Consider the following 19,821-nt stretch of genomic DNA (forward strand, 5'->3'; position numbering starts at 1 on the left):
CCCTATTATGGTAGAAGTGATCAGAAACTGTTACAATGGTGAAAAATATTTAACTTAAAAAAGTGTAGGGGTGTAAAGCGTTTTCAAAAGTAAATCCCAACACGTCTTGCAGTCTTTAACATTTCCAGACAAGTTTGACAATATGATTTTCTGAGAGAACAATCCTTTTTCGCTGCACAAGATGAACAGCAAATCAATTGGGTGGAGGCAGAGAAATAAGCTCTAAAATTGTGATAAAAATGATTTTGTTTGCATACTGTATTTCATGTGAAATACTGGGAGCAAAAAGAATGGATTAGATAAACCATCTTATAATGAAAATGTAACTTCTCAGCCTTCAGAATTTGGCAGCATCACAAGCTTTGGTTCAGTCTTGTGGCAGGCAAACCAAGTCCTTTGACTGAGCAGCAGATTCATGTCCATGACTTTTGTCAGAAAACCCCTTGATGTGGGCTGCAGTCTTTTCTCCTGGATAAGAGTGGATGAGAAGCAGTCAAAGATGGATGGATTGGTGACTGGGTGTTAAATAAGCCCCTCCTTGAGCCGTCACCTTATCGTGGTGGAGGGGTTTGTGTGTCCCAATGATCCTAGGAGCTAAGTTGTCTGGGGCTTAATGCCCCTGGCAGGGTCACCCATGGCAAACGGGTCCTAGGTGAGGGACCAGACAAAGCACGGCTCAAAGACCCCTTACGATGACGACAAGACATTTACTCAGGTTTCCCTTGCCCGGATTCGGGTCACCGGGGGCCCCCTCTGGAGCCAGTTCTGGAGGTGGGGCTGGAAGGCGAGCGCCTGGTGGCCGGGCCTGCACCCATGGGGCCCGGCCGGGCACAGCCGAAAGGGTAACGTGGGTCCCCCTTCCCATGGGGTCGTCAGTACGAGCTGAGCGGTGGCCGAAGGCGGGGACCATGGCCATCCGATCCCCGGCTACAGAAGCTGGCTCTAGGGACGTGGAATGTCACCTCTCTGGCAGCCCGAGCTGGGGTGTGAGGTCGAGAAGTTCCGACTAGATATAGTCGGACTCACCTGAACGCACAGCTTGGGCTCTGGTACCAGTCCTCTCAAGAGGGGTTGGACTCTCTTCCACTCTGGAGTTGCCCACGGTGAGAGGCGCCGAGCAGGTGTGGGTATACTTATTGCTCCCTAGCTCGGCACCTGTACGTTGTAGTTCACCCTGGTGGATGAGAGGGTAGCCTCCCTCCGCCTTCGGGTGGGGGGGACGGGTCCTGACTGTTGTTTGTGCCTATGCACCAAACAGCAGTTCAGAGTACCCACCCTTTTTGGAGTCCTTGGAGGCGGTGCTGGAGAGTGCTCCCGCTGGGGACTCCATCGTTTTGCTGGGGGACTTCAATGCTCACGTGGGCAATGACAGTGAGACCTGGAAGGACGTGATTGGGCGGAACAGCCCTCCCCCCCCGATCAGAACCCGAGCGGTGTTCTGTTGTTGGACTTCTGTGCTCATCACGGATTGTACATAACGAAACACCATGTTCAAGCATAAGGGTGTCCACACGTGCACTTGGCACCAGGACACCCTCGTCGCAGTTCGATGATCGACTTTGTGGTCGCGTCATCGGACTTGCGGCCGCATGTCTTGGACACTCTGGTGAAGAGAGGGGAGGAGCTGTCAACTGATCACCACCTGGTGGTGAGTTGGCTCCGATGGTGGGGGAAGATGCCGGTCCGACGTGGCAGGCCCAAACGTATTGTGAGGGTCTGCTGGGAACGTTGGGCGGAATCCCCTGTCAGAAGGAGTTTCAACTCCCCCTCCGACAGAACTTTGCTCATGTTCCAGAGGAGGCGGGGGACATCGAGTCCAAGTGGACCATGTTCCGCGCCTCCATTGCTGAGGCGGCCGACCGGAGCTGTGGCCGTAAGGTGGTCGGTGCCTGTCGTGGCGGCAATCCCCGAACCCATTGGTGGACACAAACGTTGAGGGATGCCGTCAAGTTGAAGGAGGAGCCCTATCGGGCCTTTTTGGCCTGTGGGACTCCTGAGGCAGCTGATAGGTACCGGCTGGCCAAGCGGAATGCAGCTTCGGTGGTCGCTGAAGCAAAAACTCGGGCATGGGAGGAGTTCGGTGAGGCCATGGAGAAAGACTTCTGGATGGCTTCGAGGAAATTCTCGTCCACCCTCCGGTGTCTCAGTAGGGGGAAGCAGTGCACCATCTATAGTGGGGATGGGGCGCTGCTGACCTCGACTCGGGATGTTGTGAGCTGGTGGGGAGAATACTTCGAAGACCTCAATTCCACCAACACGCCTTCCCATGAGGGAGCAGAGTCTAGGTTCTCTGAGGTTGAGGTCACCGATGTGGTTAAAAAGCTCCTCGGTGGCAAGGGCCCGGGGGTTGATGAGATTCGCCTGGAGTTACTCAAGGCTCTGGATGTTGTAGGCTGTCCTGGTTAACACGCCTCTGCAACATCGCGTGGACATCGGGGACAGTGCCTCTGGATTGGCAGACTGGGGTGGTGGTACCGCTTTTTAAGAAGGGGGACCGGAGGGTGTGTTCCAACTACAGGGGGATCACACTCCTCTGCCTCCCTGGTAAGGTGTATTCAGGGGTGCTGGAGAGGAGGGTCCGTCGGGAAGTTGAATCTCAGATTCAGGAGGAGCAGTGTGCTTTTCGTCCTGGCCGTGGAACAGTGGACCAGCTCTACACCCTTGGTAGGGTCCTCGAGGGTACATGGGAGTACGCCCAAACATTCTACATGTGTTTTGTGGACTTGGAGATGGCGTTCGACCGTGTCCCTCGGGGGGTGCTTCGGCAAACCCCCTGATACGGGTTGTTCGGTCCCTGTACGACCGGAGTCAGAGTGTGGTCCGCATATCCGGCAGTAAGTCGGACTCGTTTCCGCTGATGGTTGGACTCCGCCAAGGCTGCCCTTTGTCACCGATTCTGTTCATAACTTTTATGGACCTGAACCTTTGCCTTAAATACAGAGAGAGGGTAAACTACCTCTACTGAGGTAAGTACGACCCTGGTTAACTTAGTCAAAAAAAAAAAAAGTCTTTTGGTGGGTCCTGAATGAGTTCTGGCCTGGGAGTGGTGGCTAGCATAGGCCCCTAAACAGCCTTAGGTTTGAAAGTTGCTCCTGGGGTTCCTCTGGAGATTTCATGTTGTTCTCGATGGACCTCCAGCTGTGGAATGAGGAACGTTACACAAAGTGAGCCACCACATGGTCCAAATCTGTGGAGCAATTGATCCACATGACTTTTCTAGAGAAGATGATCGTTGGTTTTCACTGTGTATGACTGGACCTGTTTTTGTAACAACTGCTGCGGCTCACTAGCCACCGTTTGCACCTGAGGTGATGCAAGACAAAATGCTGTAATGTCATCAAAATGACACATTTGATCATATGACTAGTTGTGGACATTAATCCTTGTAAAGCAAATATCTAACCACTTATTATACGCACTCTGGTTAGCAGTGTGTGGGACATGCCAAAATCTCATCCTTCCACATTTGAAGAGACCTATAATTGTACAGGTATGTGCAAATGGTTGGACACTCATAAGCAGCCCTCAGAGTTTCATTATTCCACGGGTACATTTGATTACGTGATGATTTAGTGATTCTAATGAGAATGACAAAGGCACTTTGTTATATTGACCTAATTATTAATGAGAAGATGGGAGGTACATGTGTTGCTCTTCAATGTACAACAATGTTACATCACAACACATTACCCAGTGGGCATCACTGTAATCTGAAGGGACAATTTAGGTGTTGATTACACAACCTCGAGTCACAGTTCAGCCTCCGTGGTGGTCTGTGCTCTACTCTGTGGGCTTCATACATTATGGCATTGCTAAAACAACAAATCTAATGGTGGTCTAAGTCTTTTGCACAGTACTGTAGACACACAGTGTAGTCTTTATGAAAATCCAGATTATTTGGTTTCCTCTAATGTGCAATTAATTCTCACTGTTGTACCATTCATTCAGTTACTCATCCATCCATTTTCCGAGCCGCTTCTCTTCACTAGGGTCGCGGGCGTGCTGTAGCCTATCCCAGCTATTATCGGGCAGGAGGTACACCCTGAACTGGTTGCCAGCCAATCGCAGGGCACATACAAACAACCATTCGCACTCACATTCACACCTACGGCCAATTTAGAGTCTCCAATTCATGCATGTTTTTGGGATGTAGGAGGAAACCGGAGTGCCCGGAGAAAACCCACGCAGGCACGGGGAGAACATGCAAACTCCACACAGGCGGGGCCGGGGATTGAACCCCGGTCCTCAGAACTGTGAGGCTGACACTCTAACCAGTCGTTCACCGTGCCGCCCAGTTAAACATCAATGATAGAATTTCTTGTTCATGGGCACGCTTGATGGAGACAGTCTGATCTATGCATATTCACTGCTTGACAGAGAATGTAAACAATTGACCTTAACACGTCCTTACCCACACAGATTGATTAGTTTTACCATATTTGATACAAGGTGAAGAATGGCCAAGTGATGCCCACATGACTCAAAGTTTTTGTATCCATCCATTCATGGAAAGTTTGCAAACCCATGAATTTAGAAGACAAGTGCCACCAGACATACTTTCACACAGACAATATGTACACAATTACTGCCTGAAGAGTGGAACAATCAGATTACCAACTCAACTCATGTATAAACACCCAAAAACAACTGTAGCTGTAAAAAAAAGTGCTGTAAATAAGAGAAATTGCTGCCCCAAAGGTTAGTCTCACTAAATTTATAGTATTGCAGAGTGAAAATGAGAAACTGGAAGAGCAACACTTTATATACACACATAGACATACAATAGGTACAGAAAGTATTCAGACCCCCTTAAATTTTTCACTCGTTATATTACAGCCATTTGCTAAAATCATTTAAGTTCATTCATAAGTTCGATTGCAACCAGTCATCCTGTCCCTGCAGCTGAAAAACACCCCCACAGCATGATGCTGCCACCACCATGCTTCACTGTTGGGACTGGATTGGACAGGTGATGAGCAGTGCCTGGTTTTCTCCACACATACTGCTTAGAATTAAGGCCAAAAAGTTCTATCTTGGTCTCATCAGACCAGAGAATCTTATTTCTCACCATCTTGGAGTCCCTTCAGGTGTTTTTTAGCAAACTACATGCAGGCTTTTTATGTGTCTTGCACTGAGGAGAGGATTCCGTTACTCCACTCTCCCATAAAGCCCCGACTGGTGGACGGCTGCAGTGATGGTTGACTTTCTAGAACTTTCTCGCATCTCCATCTCTGGAGCTCAGCCACAGTGATCTTTGGGTTCTTCTTTACCTCTCTCACCAAGGCTCTTCTCCCCCAATTGCTCAGTTTGGCCGGATGGCCAGCTCTAGGAAGGGTTCTGGTCGTCCTAAACGTCTTCCATTTAAGGATTATGGAGGCCACTGTGCTCTTAGGAACCTTAAGTGCAGCAGAAATGTTTTTGTAACCTTGACCAGATCTGTGCCTTGCCACAATGCTGTCTCTGAGCTCTTCAGGCTGTTCCTTTGACCTCATGATTCTCATTTGCTCTGACATGCACTGTGAGCTGTAAGGTCGTATATGGACAGGTGTGTAGCTTTCCTAATCAAGTCCAATCACTATAATCAAACACAGTTGGACTCCAATGAAGGTGTAGAACCATTTTAAGGATGATCAGAAGAAATGGACAGCACCCGACTTAAATATATGAGTGTCACAGCAAAGGGTCTGAATACTTATGGCTGTGTGATATTTCAGTTCTTTTTTGATAAAACTGCAAAAATGTCAACAATTAATTTTTCCCCCATCAATACGGGGTGCTGTGTGTACATTGAGGGGAAAAAAGATTTTAGCAGATGGCTGCAATATAAAGTGAACATTTTAAGGGGGTCTGAATACTTTCCCTACCCACTGTATATATGTGTGTGTGTAAAAAAAATCCCCAAAAACTAAACATTCAATTTCTCAATACAAATCTTTAATTTGCATTACATTCATCATAAGTGTTTCAGTGCACAATGTAATATTTGGACAAATACACATTTATAGATATATTTTAGTGACATAAAAGAACAAAAAATATTTAAATGGTAAAAGAACCTTGCAAGTAAGTATAGAGATGCTAACAGACTTGCCTAATAAGATTCAAGATAAAAAAAAAAGTCACATGGTGCACTGAATATGGCAAAAAATAAATATATACTTATATATTTCCCATTATAAAAAAGTGTGTGATGCATTGACGGGAAGCCTCACAGACACACTGTGCATGCATCCTGACACCAGAATGGGCGATGAAACACCTCATGGCTGCAGTCGTTTGTTAGTAAAATGTCTGCCTCTAATGGCGTTGTTACTCCCACTCGCGTGTCACCTTTGCTCTCCATTATGTCTTTGGCATTGCAAAGTCCCAGGCGGTGTCCTGAGCACACTTCCACATGGCGCGCACCAACCGAGTGAAGCCCATGTCCTTGGGTTTTTCCAGCCCACGCATGAGCCGCTGCTTCATAATGGCGATGAACTCCTTATTACTGAGCTCGCCATTCCCTGAAAAGGTGTGTGGGGAGGCACGCGAGAGGAAGAGAAAAATAAGATGACTGCTTTCAGAAGAGCTCCTTATCTGAGGCAGAATTGTTTTAGCCACCAGTTTCTTACCGTCGCAGTCGAACAGGGCGAAGACCACGTCGCACACGTGATCTGACAACTCCACCTTGGCTACGGTGCGGGCCACCTGTTTCATGGTCACTGGGAGAAGGACAACCACAGACCAGGAAACTCATTAGTGGAGAAGGATAACGGTGTGGGGTGGACACATAATTGGAAAGTCTTTGCCTTTGGATCAGTAGCAGTGGAGTGCCACTCACAGTGAACAGTTCGATTGATATGGAAATGAGAAAAAAGAAAAGGCTGACAGCATCAGCGTGTACAACTGAGAACGACTGACTGAGAGGATGATGGGAGCATATGAAGATAGAAACCAAGGAGGTGGAAAAAGCCCCAGGCAGATGATAAAATGTTGAAAATCTATTTAATCTCATCCACGGTTATTGAGAGGCCCACCTAAAAAGGGCATAAAATGAAAATTTGGGAAAGATTGAGGAACATGAAAGAGGATGGGAAGGTTTGCCATAAAAGTAATCAAAACAAATCTATTAATGGCTTTTTTTTGGCTTACCTGCAAGAGAGACAATGGCTTTGTTTGCATCAATCCCTATCCACTTTGTAGTGCTCTATATAGCAAGTACCCCACTTTGTAGTTATGTTCCAATGTGTAGTGAGTATAGGTTATCCCTTATACAGGTATAGTGTCCCCATTATATCCTGCAATGCATCTTGAAGGGTAGCGACGAACCGATGGTCACTAGAACAGCATTATTTCTCATGATGCATTGTACTGATTTAAAAAGAAAAAAAAAAGCTTCCTGGGTATTGGGGTTGATTTTTGGTACAAAAATCTCTAATATAAGTAGAGCAACACATCACAACACAGCTTAACCTAAATTGCGTTTTTTATTTATTTAAAATAAACATCTTCAAACAATATTATAATTTCTTTGTTCAATATTTATTACAGAAGATCCACCAGCTGACCATCCGGTATGTTGTAGTAGTGTTCAAAAAATTTTTTTTTTTAATTTTGTCTGATGAGTGAACTATGTAGTCCAATATATAAAATATAGTGATTGGGGACTATGGAATGAGTGAACGATTCGGAAAACAGCCAATGTGTGTACAGTGAACCCCCGCTATTCGCAAGTGACAGGGACTGGGCTGGAATGTGAATAGCAAAAATCTCTGGATAATTGATGGCCATTATAATTGCATTGAATGTTTGTTTGTTTTTTTAACCCCCCCCCCCTTTTTTTTTTAAATATATACATACACACATGGCATGTTTTTTTGCATGTACGTAGCAAAAACCGTACGCTGGAAGCAAGGACCTTAGCGTAGACTACGGTCAATTTTATTAGCAGCTGTTTCCACAGTGAATCACAGCCAATAAACGTGCGGACAGAACTAAAAAGCTGAATCATTGTACTGAATGGAGGAGATGTTGACTCACTAGGAAGCTGATAAGGCTAGATTTCTTTTTTTCCTGTGCACTTTGACAATCAAGTGTATAATGAATAAACAGACAGATGCGAGACGGATGTGACAAACAAGTACAATATGTTGAATGACTGTGACTCAGTGATTGTCTGAGCAGTAATATGCAGCTGCACAAACAAGTTAAATGTCCCATTAGTGACTTTTCACAGACCCGTGTTTGTTTTAGCTGCCATACCAAGTCAGTAGTGTGTAATACAATGACTTCAGATATCCTTTATTAATCCACAAAGGGGAAAATTCAGGTGTTACAGCAGTTAAAAAAAAAGGAAATAACTATGACCACCTAATTCTACCAAAATGGATGGAAAAAAATAATATTTACTGATGACCCTCTGACCTGTGGTCCTACTCCTTTAGGGTGCTGTTTGTACCAGTGTACACCGACCAGCTCAATACAACCACTTGCACAATCTAACGAGCGGCAATACATTTTAAGAGCTGTATCAGAAATTAGGTCTTTACAAAGATAAAAATGCTCACGCATTAATTTAACAATATGTTTGATATTGGATACTGATAGCTTTTTTCCCCATATTTGGACTCATATGTAGCTAATTAAGGCAACCAAAGTGTTAAAGTAAAAAAAACCAAAAAAAAAACACTGAGCATTGTTCTTTTTGTAAAGGCAGATTTTATAAACAACTCTCATATTGAGTGTCATTACATAGTACTTGAGAATGTACAGCTCTACAAGATGAAGGAAATTAAATTGGCCCAAGTTATTAGGAGATAAGGTCGGTGGGAAAGTGTGTATACCTTTATCTATGGATGCTCCAGCCATGTGGTAGAAACTCAGCGCTGTGTCCACATCATTGACATTCTTCAGAAAGGTAAAGAAATTCTCCACCTCCTCAAATGTGATACCCTGCACAAAGGGGAAAAACAAGGCTGAAAAAAAAATAAATAATTGAAAACCTATACAACATGCAACCAGTCATGACCAGGTCACGGCAAAATAATGGAAAGGTCATCCAAATATCGCCGAGAGCTGCGAGCATGCTGCAGCTCAACAGTGTGACACAAATGGGCAGAGGCATTGGGCATGCATGGATGAACAGTCTGCCGTGAAGTGTCAGCAGAACAGGCCCACATGCATAATACAACAATACTGCCACACTGCTCATTTGCAAAGAAAAATACTTTTTTTTTTTTTTACAGACTTTCATTTTTACATTTTTTTTTTATTTATTATTTTTTTTTTTTTAAAAGATGTAGGTTAGGTCAAGCTCATTGTTTAATTGACCCATCACACTTGTGTTACGCAGCTCCCCTTATTATCTGTGGCACTATACCGGAGAAACCTGAAAGCTATTCATGTTATTTATGCTAACTTTAAAGAGGAGGAGATAGGAGACATTTTACTGCAACACCATTGGGGATATCAAATCGTTAAGCACAGTCTTCTGTACGCTGACTGACAGGGCTGATTACAGAGAAGTGCAACCAGCATGAAACCACAGTCCATGGAACATGCTGGTAATGGGCAGTGAATGTGCAAATTCTGAATTTGTCTTAAATATTTACAGTATTTTTATATATTCTCCCCATTGCTCTCAGCAAAGACAAGTCATGCACTTTAAACTTCAAGACTCAACTTGATGTCAGAAAGGCTTGCAGAAGTTTAAATGCCCCTTATGCAAGAACCCTCCTAACGTCATTTTGATATTGCCCTACATGCTCCCATGTAGGGAAATTAGTGGAAACACCAGCAAGGGCCAATCACCAAATAGTTCTATGTACACACAAATTTAATACACACATGATAATCTACCTGTGCATCCTTAAACATCTTTTTCAATCCCTTCTGCATCTGCTTGAGTTTACGAGACTGAACGCCGCTGTAAGCCAGCAGCATACCGCCAAACTGTCTCTCTGAGATTCGTCCATCCACAGGATCATTCCGCTCAAACTGGAGAGAGAAGCGCAAGAGATGAGAACTGAGTGTGGTGCACAGGAACAAACAAATTAATAGGCTGGTGTGGAAAGATGGAAAACTGTAAATTCTGGTGTCAGCCTTCAAGTTGAATTAGGCGCAGGAATAGAATGGTGACAGTAAATCTCGCCGTGCATTTTTCACAACGTTCCAGCGAGTCCTAACCTTAGCAATAGTGGACCTTGGCTCTGTCAGGTCAATCCTGGTTATTTATATTTGCAGCATCTTGACAGCCACGCGGCAGCCTTCCTCCTTTCCCTCAGAATGTGCCGACCTTTCAAAATGCTAATTCGTAACACAAGGGGCTGCTCGTTACTATGCAAAAGATAAGCCAGACAGCAATACTAGAGGGGCTGCTCATTCATACGCCAATGAAGAATCTACCCTTTAAGGCCAGAGTCCAAAAGTAGGTTCTCTGACAGGAACAAACAAACTTAGACAACTTATACTGTGGTAAAAACAGTGAATATGGGAATTAGAAATTAGACTATGCAATACAAACACAGGAACCATATCTGTAGTGTTTGTGCCAAATTCAAGGTGGTACAACAAAGACGTAGCAGGTGCTCTGACTCGTGCCTTAGATGACAGCACATATTATGGTTGAGCTTATCAGTTAGGCAATACCCATGCTAATTAATAGAATCACCATATGCTCAACATCATCTAACAGCGGCTGTGACGATGAAAGGAGAAATTGGCTTTTGCCTGCACGGCTACCAATTTTTGTACAGTGTTGCTGTGTGTGTCCCCATTAAACCAACGGATAGATGGCCTCAGTATAATCATGTTACCTCTAGCTTAAGCACATCATGCTGCAGCTCCCTCTGAAACTCCAGGAAGCTGCCGATGGTAAGTTTTCCCTTCAGGTCTTCTCCAAAGAAGTAGGTGGTGAGTGCCGAACTGCAGCCGGCTGTCTTTAGGGTGTTTCCTGTGGTTGAGCGATCGCGGTGTCGCATGCCCATACTTGTTTGAGAGCGGATAATGCTCTGGACCTAGACGGCGATAGTGAATGAATAATGACAAGTAAGAGATGTGACGTTGACACCATTTTCTGTCATGCAATCAGTCCACTTTCGACGCGCCTGGAGTTGCCTTCCTTTTGGGGGGTGGAAACAAACATCACAAAATAATCAGACCTTTTCATTGCTGTTGGTTTGATTTAGTTCAACCATCCATGGCGTGGGGCGAGCTAATTATCTGCAGCCCCAATGCCAACAATGAAATTCATGTACTAAAAAAAAAAAGACCAATAAGATCACAAGTGTTGTGTACTACTGCCACTGTTTTTCTTTTAAATTTTGTGTCCCCGCCCCAAAAAAATTAATATTTTGTGCAAAGGGAGATCATGTCCCACACTATTCCATCACATCCATCTATTGTCCTCTGCTTATCCACACTAACAAATATCAAACTGGCCTGAATATTATTTAAATGTAACAATGCGTAAAAGTATTTTTTTCAAAGCTGTTACCTATTACATATACCTTAAATTTCAAACAAGGTATTGTTAAAAATAAATATTACATCTATCCATCCATCCATTTTCCATACTGCTTATCCTCACTAGGCTCATTATGTAGTGTTGTATAATAATAAAAAATTGCCATGTGTATGCAGGATCAAATCAAGTTTCACCAAGGTCTAATAACATTTCCTTCAATAAGGAAAATGTTATTTAACATTATTCAGATGCTTAGAATCCAGATCTGACTGTATTTTTTACATATTCATTTCTATGCTGTTAATGTGAATCCACAATAAGCTCTAAATTAAATTTTACATCCTTCTAGCTATTGAGATGTTAAATTGCCTCACTACATTTGGTGCAGACAAATGTGTAAGCCCGAGAAGAGCTCTGCTATCAGTGCTCTTGTTTTTGTCCTTTGTGTCGGTGTGTGACAAGCATCCCAGACGAACCTGTTCAAACTCCTCCAGGTCTACCTCTCCATCACCGTTGAGATCAAACATCTTAAAAGCAATCTCAAAGTTCCTCTGGGGAGCTGGACACCACAAGAGAACAAACACAAAAGGAAAGGCATTCTGAAATCAATAAAACACAATATGGAAATGACATCACACTTGAGTGACCCAGAGATGGCTAAAAACGTCAATACTGGCATCACATTAGACATCAACTGCTGCAGCTTCAATCTTTAAACGACCTGAGTGGTTCTTTATTAGATGATCTCTAGTCTCTCGAGCCAACTCTCATTCATGTGCAATGATGTAAAAATTAAACGAATACTGTCAATTGTAGGTCTTATCCTCCGGTACAGTATATGAACAATATGTGCATACATATTTCACATTTTATGAACTGTAATCACTGAAACACATCATTAGTCAATACAGTGGTGCCTTGAGATGACCATGACCATGACCACATTAGAAACTCAAAACATGTTTCAAATCATCTTTCCCAACTGAATTGAATCAAAGTGCCATTAACCCGTTCCGGCCTACTTTAAAAAAAAAAAATACAAATAAAATAGTCTTTCATTCTTTTTTTTGTTAGGAAAATAGCACTTTATAATATTGTATATTGTATTTTATAAAACAGTGTAATAACAAATAGAATGTAAACAATCAGTTTGTGCATCATAATTTTACGCTTCAATTCAATTAAATGAGCTCCTCCTGGTGTGCCCACCTTGTCCACCAGGGGCAGTATAATTCAGTCGTAAGGGCACAAATGAGTCACCACTCCACTCATGACTCAGTAAACTGCAATATTGGTAATTTTCACAGAGGATAAAAAATATATGCTTGTATTGTTATATTGTCTGTCTTCATGTGTTGCTCCACCATTTGTGTTCAAACATGTTACTCAAAGGTTTATAACCGCACTAAATATTGTCAGTAGAAAAATGAATGTCATTCCAAGTTATCACTTTTAAGTTGATCTATGATGGAACATTAAATGTCATTCAATGTGACATGTGGCTGTGTTGAATGGAACAAAACCAACCAAAAGGCGGTCTGCTATGTCTGCTTAAAAATGACATGTCCTTGAAAAGTTCCACAGAGACTTTCAATACACGTATGAACAGATTAGAATAAGCCAGCTAAACTGCGGGTATTTTTTTTTTAAGTAGCTATTGGAAACTAAGAAGTCACCTTTATAGTTTCCATTGCCATACAGTGGGTACGGAAAGTATTCAGACCACCTTAAATTTTTCACTCTTTGTTATATTGCAACCATTTGCAAAATCATTTAAGTTCATTTTTTTTCCTCATTAATGTACACACAGCACCCCATATTGACAGAAAAAAAACAGCATTGTTGAAATTTTTGCAGATTTATTAAAAAAGAAAAACTGAAATATCACACAGCCATAAGTATTCAGACCCTTTGCTGTGACACTCATATTTAACTCGGGTGCTGTCCTTTTCTTAAATTGAGAACTGTGCACAGTTTGAGGAATGTGGGAATTTAAGAAGAACTCTTCACTTACTGGAAAGCACAGTGGTGAGAAAGATGTAGTCAGAGAAGGAGATGAGGCCACATTCTCCCAGAGTGTAAAATATGCTGTCTTCATCTGCAAACTTTTCCCTCTCTTGGGCTATCTTCTGCTCATATCACCCAACGCAAACAAAGGAAAACATCATCATATTAAAAGAATGTACTGTACTTTATTCAGAACAGGCCTTATTAACTTTCAGTGTTGTGTATACCTCAAAGACAAAAAAGGGAACTTTAAAAAATATAAGAGAACCAGAGTGCATTGGACTGAATAGGTTACAATGATCAAGCGCAATATCATGCAAGTGTTCCATACACATGAGGCTATACACGCAGGTGAGGGTGGTAGTGACAAATAGTGGGCGTACAAACATCATATAACAGAGGCTGTACTCACAGTGTGAAACTGACATAACAAGAGAGGAAACCTCACAAGACCGCAGTACAAACATACGCACTACTGATAAACCACATCTGGAACACAAACCAAAAGGTATTATTACAAACAAAGGGATTTTAGTTTCACACACGCGCTCACACTCACTCTCTCTCTCTCACACACACACGCAAACACGTAACAAATGCCCCCCACCCCCTGTTAGCATGTGTATAATTACAGCCTTGCATGAGAGTGACACCTAATCACATGCACACTGCACTGTGAAGAAAAGGCTAAATATACAGTTTCCCATTAGTAGACCGCTCCACCAAAAAAGAGTGCACAAATAGACAGACAGCATGCATTAGGAAGGGGGGGGGGTTGTTTGTACACTGAGCCTTGGTGGAGTTACCTCCGTCTGTAAAAGGTCCATTTCAGAGGAAGAGGAAGGATGAGGAAAAAACTGTTAGAGAACAGCATGGCCTATGCTGTCTTTAGCAGGGTCTTGGAACGATAAAGACAGACACATATTCATACGTTCTTTCTTACACACAGACAAATGCACATACATCGATTATCATTTGATAATCACCAGTTGAGCTTAAAACGCACAAATCTTACTGAGCTACAATAATATATACCAATGAACAGTGGAACCTCAACTCATAAAGTATGGGAAATTGACAAATATCCTTTAATGAGAATGCGTGGTGTCAGGTTTTTGGGCAAAATGTTTAATGACTGAAGTGCTAAAAGAAGAAAAATGCTGTGCGAGGAGAAGAATATCCACTGGATGTTACCATGCATTCTTGTGTGTTTCAGACAGTATTATGCAAGTTTCAAATGTAGACAAGTCTCATTTATTGGTGTGTTACTGGATTTGATTGTCGATCTTCTGTGACCGACCATTTGTTTGTGTTGTTTCTCAAGAAGAATAAAGATGCATAATTTTTTTCCATTTTCTACATTACTTATCCTCACGGTTGCAGGTATGCTGGAGCCTATCGCAGCTAACTGCGGGCGAGAACTGGTCGGCAGCCAATCACAGGGCACATAAACAAACAACCATTCGCACTAACATTCACACCTACGGCCAATTTAGAGTCTTCAATTAACCTACCGTGCATGTTTTTGGGACGTGGGAGGAAACCGGAATACCCGGAGAAAACCCACGCAGGCACGGGGAAAACATGCAAACTCCACACAGGCTAGGCCGGATTTTAACCCTGGTTCTCAGAACTGTGAAGCAGATGTGCCTCCCAAGAATAAAGTTGTAGACTGCTATACCAGCTTCTTGCCCTACCCACAAACTGACAAGCTGCTATATAGCCTAACTGTCACTTGTGATCAAAAGGTCAAGCGTTGCAATTACATTTTAACATTCAGCGTTACATTATTGGTTAATTCTGCACTTAAAGAATTGCATCAGCAACAAAGTATCCCTCCTCATTAAAGTCAAGAGTGTTTAAATACTTTATTGTATGACAAAATGTTGTTTAAAAGATTTCATGTTTTTATTAAAGGTTTAATGATGTAATAGTTCTAATGTAATAGTGATAGTTCTGCTCGGGAACAGATTTTACCAAATTGAATTCATCTCAAATGAAAATGGAGTTTTTATTTAATGAAAAAAAAGAAGCTGCATCACAAAATAGATTGTGATTGATCTCTGAGGTTCCACTGTACAGTACAATATTAAATGTATAAATACGAACATTTTGCGGCATCCCCTGTGGGCAGCTTGAACTCGTCATTAAATTGAAGATAAAAAAATATATCACAGGAGCTTTATATTTAGGACTGTTGATCACACTGCGTTCATTGCATCTAAGACTTTTAAAATTTGCAAATCTATATCTTTAATAGATACAGATTACAATAATATTTATGATTGATTGACCTACACTTACAGTCTCAATAGAACAAAGTCAGAGGCTTGTAAAAATTAAAAAATAAAATCGAGAGAGGTTGGTTTTGGGCCACGTCAACAACATTGGTGAGGGAGATGCTCTGGTCTCAGTCCGCTAAACTTAGGAGGAGAGAGAGGGGGGTGGGGGGCAATAAAAATATTTAAAAAAAATAAAATAAAAAAAATTCAGGCAAAATTTCTTTTTAATTTTTTTGTAGGGGTACAATAAAATTCAATTAAAAAATTTATTCAGGTTAAAAAAAAACAACCAGGTTAATAGAAATGACATTCTGTATTTGGCTCTAATTGTAGTGTTATCTCATTACAGATCCGCAAATGACTATAACCCTCATTACTAATATTCAAGTTAATTAACAGACACCGCTTCGTTTGACAGAGCGTGCCTACTGATTGGTGTCAACGTCACAGCTGTCAGAGTGAATCTGAGAATGCTTCCTTATTAAATATCTGTGCTAAGCCAGCTCATGTGTTTATACCAATCTCTATGCATCATGCTAAATTTATGGCTGCAGGAACATTATGAGCGCAACTGATTAGTGTGCAAATCAAAGCATAAATACAGTTGTGACAGAACTGCTGATACTGCCATCAAATGAATCACTGTTTTTTATATATATATATATATATATATATATATATATAAACACGTCAACAAGGTCGAGAGTTTGGTCAAGGCTAATCTACTGTTATATTACCAGTTTGTACGTGTTACTACGACGTTTGTGTGTGAATATTTATTTGAAGGTAAATCCCTCCCGTGACCAAATGCTAATACTAGCTAGCCTGTCAATAGGAATTTCCATTGACTGTTAGCATTAACCTAGCGATTTCTGAAACGATATGGTTTGTATTTAAATATAAAATGAGGGGAATCATTTTTGTTGTGCAATTAGTTTTACATTAAACCCAACTGGGGGTCAATATACATCTTAAAGCACGCTTAGGGAGGGTAGATTAACATTCTACAGACTGCAAAATACGAGCTTCTGTATCTGGCTAGCAGTGTTAGTCTCAGCTATCATCTTGAGGCTAACCCGAATGCGTGGTCATTTATCCAGTCAGGCGGTACTGGTCGCAGTTTCTCCTTACGTCATCGCAACATCCTGTCTTGGACGAGATGTTTCAGACCGGCGAGTGAAAATTTTCATTATTTGTACTGGCCCAAACGGGCCAGTGTCTATAGGTAGGTGGTGGCCCGACACCGTGGCATAGTGGCCCCGGGCCACCGTTAATGTTGGACCCTGATTGTACAGTTTTTTTTTTAAATGCATTTTTTCTTTAGGACTTCTCTACTGATATTAAATATGAATGTGTGCAGAAGCTCTACCAATGTGCGAACATTAACTGTCTTTGTCTGGACTGCAGAGAACCTACAGAACATGTTTACTTTTAATAGCTCATGAGTATTCCGGGAACATGACTGAAGAATTCATCTGGATGCAGAATGCACAGCCAACACATTTTGGTTGATGAGAAATGGCAGCTGCATCACAAAGAGAAAGGCGAGCACTCAGATAACCATGTGACCCAAAACCTCTTGTAGATTTGGAGAGCATATTAGAAATTAAGAGAAAATTAGTGTGAAACTGATTTTTATGTGATATTCATTGACACAGAGGTATCTTAAAACAGACTGAAAACATGGAAAAAAACTTTAAATGAACCTCAACCTGAGGCCTTCTGGAACCTTCCTGTGGAATCAGAAACAGTGAAATTGATAACAGCTGGGATGACAAGAAGATTGTTTCCAATGAAACACACGCACACACAATCTCAGTAACAGCTGTCTACTGACAGACATTGTGGCTTTTCATTCAGAAGGCCACAGCATGTGGGGAACAGTTTGAACCGATTTGAGATGTACATAATTCCTGCCTTTAGTGAATTTAAACCATGCTCTACAGGCATCATGCAGTACTGACATCTAAACAATCCAAAAGATGAATTAGTGAAGGCTACCAAGCAAATCAATACAGCCTTAATGCTAGCTGACAGAGCCATTTCCTGGGTCCTAAAGCCTCTGTGTTGCCACCATGCGCAGAAAGAGGGCGCCACCACCAGCTACTTTCTGAGGAAGACACTGGTAACAGGGCATGCTGAGGAAATGGGCATGGGTGCCAAACCAAAGCACGTAGAAAGCTTGTGCTGATAATTCTTAGTAAAGAAATAATAAAAGAAAATGAAGAAAATTATTTAAAAAGAACAAGAGAGTGGTGAATTGAGTGCAGGGGAACAGCAATGTTATACTTTAGGGGGAGCACAATTTAAACATTTGCAGTTGATTATAGCATCTATTTCCCAATTAGTCTACATGGTTTCTTGTGAGGACCACCTTTTAGTAGCTCCTCTGTTCTGCTGCAGAAGTGTTTAGTAATTCTAAGAGAAATAAAGTGGAAAGTTTAAATTTGAATAATTTAGTATAAGGTTGGTATAGCAGACAGTTGCAAGAGTCAGGTTTAAACAAAGAGCGCTGGGAAGATCTTTAACATAATGATCAATTTGCAGACTTTCAGTTAGTATAATGTTGAAACACTAAACAATTGCTAGAGTAATGTGTGGGTTGTGTGCCTCCCTCGGTGACTGAAAACCCCTTCATTATTTAAAGAGGCTTTAATCTGACTGAGCTAGTTTATAAAGATCATGTAGAGTCGTTTAGTAAAACATGTATGTAGGGGTGTAACAACTAACTTATCATCAAATAAATCGACAAATATTTTGATAACGGATTAATCGTTTAGAGCCACTGTTTAACTTAAAATTGTACAAATCCTCGGATTGCAGCCTCTCAACAGTAAATACTTTCTGACAGACTGACTGATTATCTTTGTGTTTAATCAAAAGACATTTGCAAAACATTTTTTTGGGGGGGGGGGGGGAACAATGATAAACATTTTTGCCTATTTTCTGACATTTTATGAACCAAACCAATCACTGACTCTATGGAAAAAACTAGTCATTTTAATCTATCATGAAAATAGAATTTTGTTTGCAGTCTTTGTATGAATAACCTATAATTCATATGTAGTTGAATCTGAAGCAGCCTCAGAAGTACTTATCAAACTAGTAGTCCGTCACAATCTGTAACCAAAGAAGAAGCTCTCAGTTTCAAAAACATTGGTGAGTATAAATGCCCTCTTGTATCATATTGCTTAATTGTTCTTTATTTGGTTTTGTTTCATCACTAAACAATACCAAATCAACAACAATAATCAGTTGACATCAATAGGAAAGAAATATTTTGCAATAAACTAATGTTTTTCCCCATCCGTTTAACACATGGAATAATCGATACAATAATCAATTCTAAATAAATTTGACAGACGCAGTCCAACATGTATTTGAACCTGAAATCATCTAGTGTTTTTCAAATGCATTCTGTTCCCAACAATCATCTACAGTCAACTGCTTAAAAAACAGACGTACACTTTGGTAATGGACATATTGCCATGATGACAATGCACAGATTAGCAGTGGGGCAGAGTTCATATATCCAAATAGGTATTTTCCATATAAGGGCGTTTGACTTTCCAAACAGTGACCACCTCATGACAAAAGTTATCAACCAGAACACAATCTATAAATCATCAACAGGTCAGCAAAATAAATGGGACAAACAATCTATTTATACGGATGTTTTCCAAAAATAATTTGGCAGACACCTGACGTTTGATCAGCAATGGGCACATATAAAGTAATAGTCTTCATTAATACAGCAAATGTTTCTATCCACTTCCCTGCTCTGCACAATAGGGAAATCGATACATTACCCTGAGAATTAATGGATTACACGGTCCTGTCCTGTAAAGAGGTTTGTGGTTTCACCTTTGCTGAGGCTGAGATATTGAAAGATTAAATTAAAAAAAATAATAATAATAGCTTAGCTGTTCCCCTGCACAAACAGGGAGTATTGTCGTTGTCCACGATAGGAGGGAAGAGTGAGTAATAAAAAGAGGCACAAGTTGACTAAAATAACTAAGAGGAGTAAGTATTCACTATAAAGTGCAATGTTTCATTCAGGTGCACACATGCCGCTAAGCACACACCCCA

At 41.5% G+C, this 19,821-nt stretch overlaps 1 protein-coding gene across 4 annotated transcripts in view; it reads right to left on the reverse strand.

Annotated features, from left to right (window-relative positions):
- Nucleotides 1-5,912: 5,912 nt before the first annotated feature.
- micu1 (mitochondrial calcium uptake 1) overlaps nucleotides 5,913-19,821 on the reverse strand; it is a 31,417-nt gene continuing 17,508 nt past the window's right edge. For 3 of the 4 annotated variants that reach the window (XM_061789964.1, XM_061789965.1, XM_061789966.1), the window contains 7 exons: nucleotides 13,458-13,572; nucleotides 11,920-12,002; nucleotides 10,794-10,994; nucleotides 9,838-9,975; nucleotides 8,823-8,931; nucleotides 6,612-6,701; nucleotides 5,913-6,503 (listed from right to left, as the gene is read on the reverse strand). In XM_061789964.1, the coding sequence (XP_061645948.1) occupies nucleotides 6,343-6,503; nucleotides 6,612-6,701; nucleotides 8,823-8,931; nucleotides 9,838-9,975; nucleotides 10,794-10,994; nucleotides 11,920-12,002; nucleotides 13,458-13,572 (897 nt within the window). In that variant the 3' untranslated portion in view covers nucleotides 5,913-6,342. Of the gene's footprint in view, nucleotides 6,504-6,611; nucleotides 6,702-8,822; nucleotides 8,932-9,837; nucleotides 9,976-10,793; nucleotides 10,995-11,919; nucleotides 12,003-13,457; nucleotides 13,573-14,256; nucleotides 16,354-19,821 lie in introns of those variants that run through there. The other variant, XM_061789967.1, reaches the window with a different exon arrangement.

The sequence above is a fragment of the Phyllopteryx taeniolatus genome, chromosome 11 (assembly GCF_024500385.1).
Source record: "Phyllopteryx taeniolatus isolate TA_2022b chromosome 11, UOR_Ptae_1.2, whole genome shotgun sequence".
Classification (NCBI taxonomy): Eukaryota; Metazoa; Chordata; class Actinopteri; order Syngnathiformes; family Syngnathidae; genus Phyllopteryx; species Phyllopteryx taeniolatus.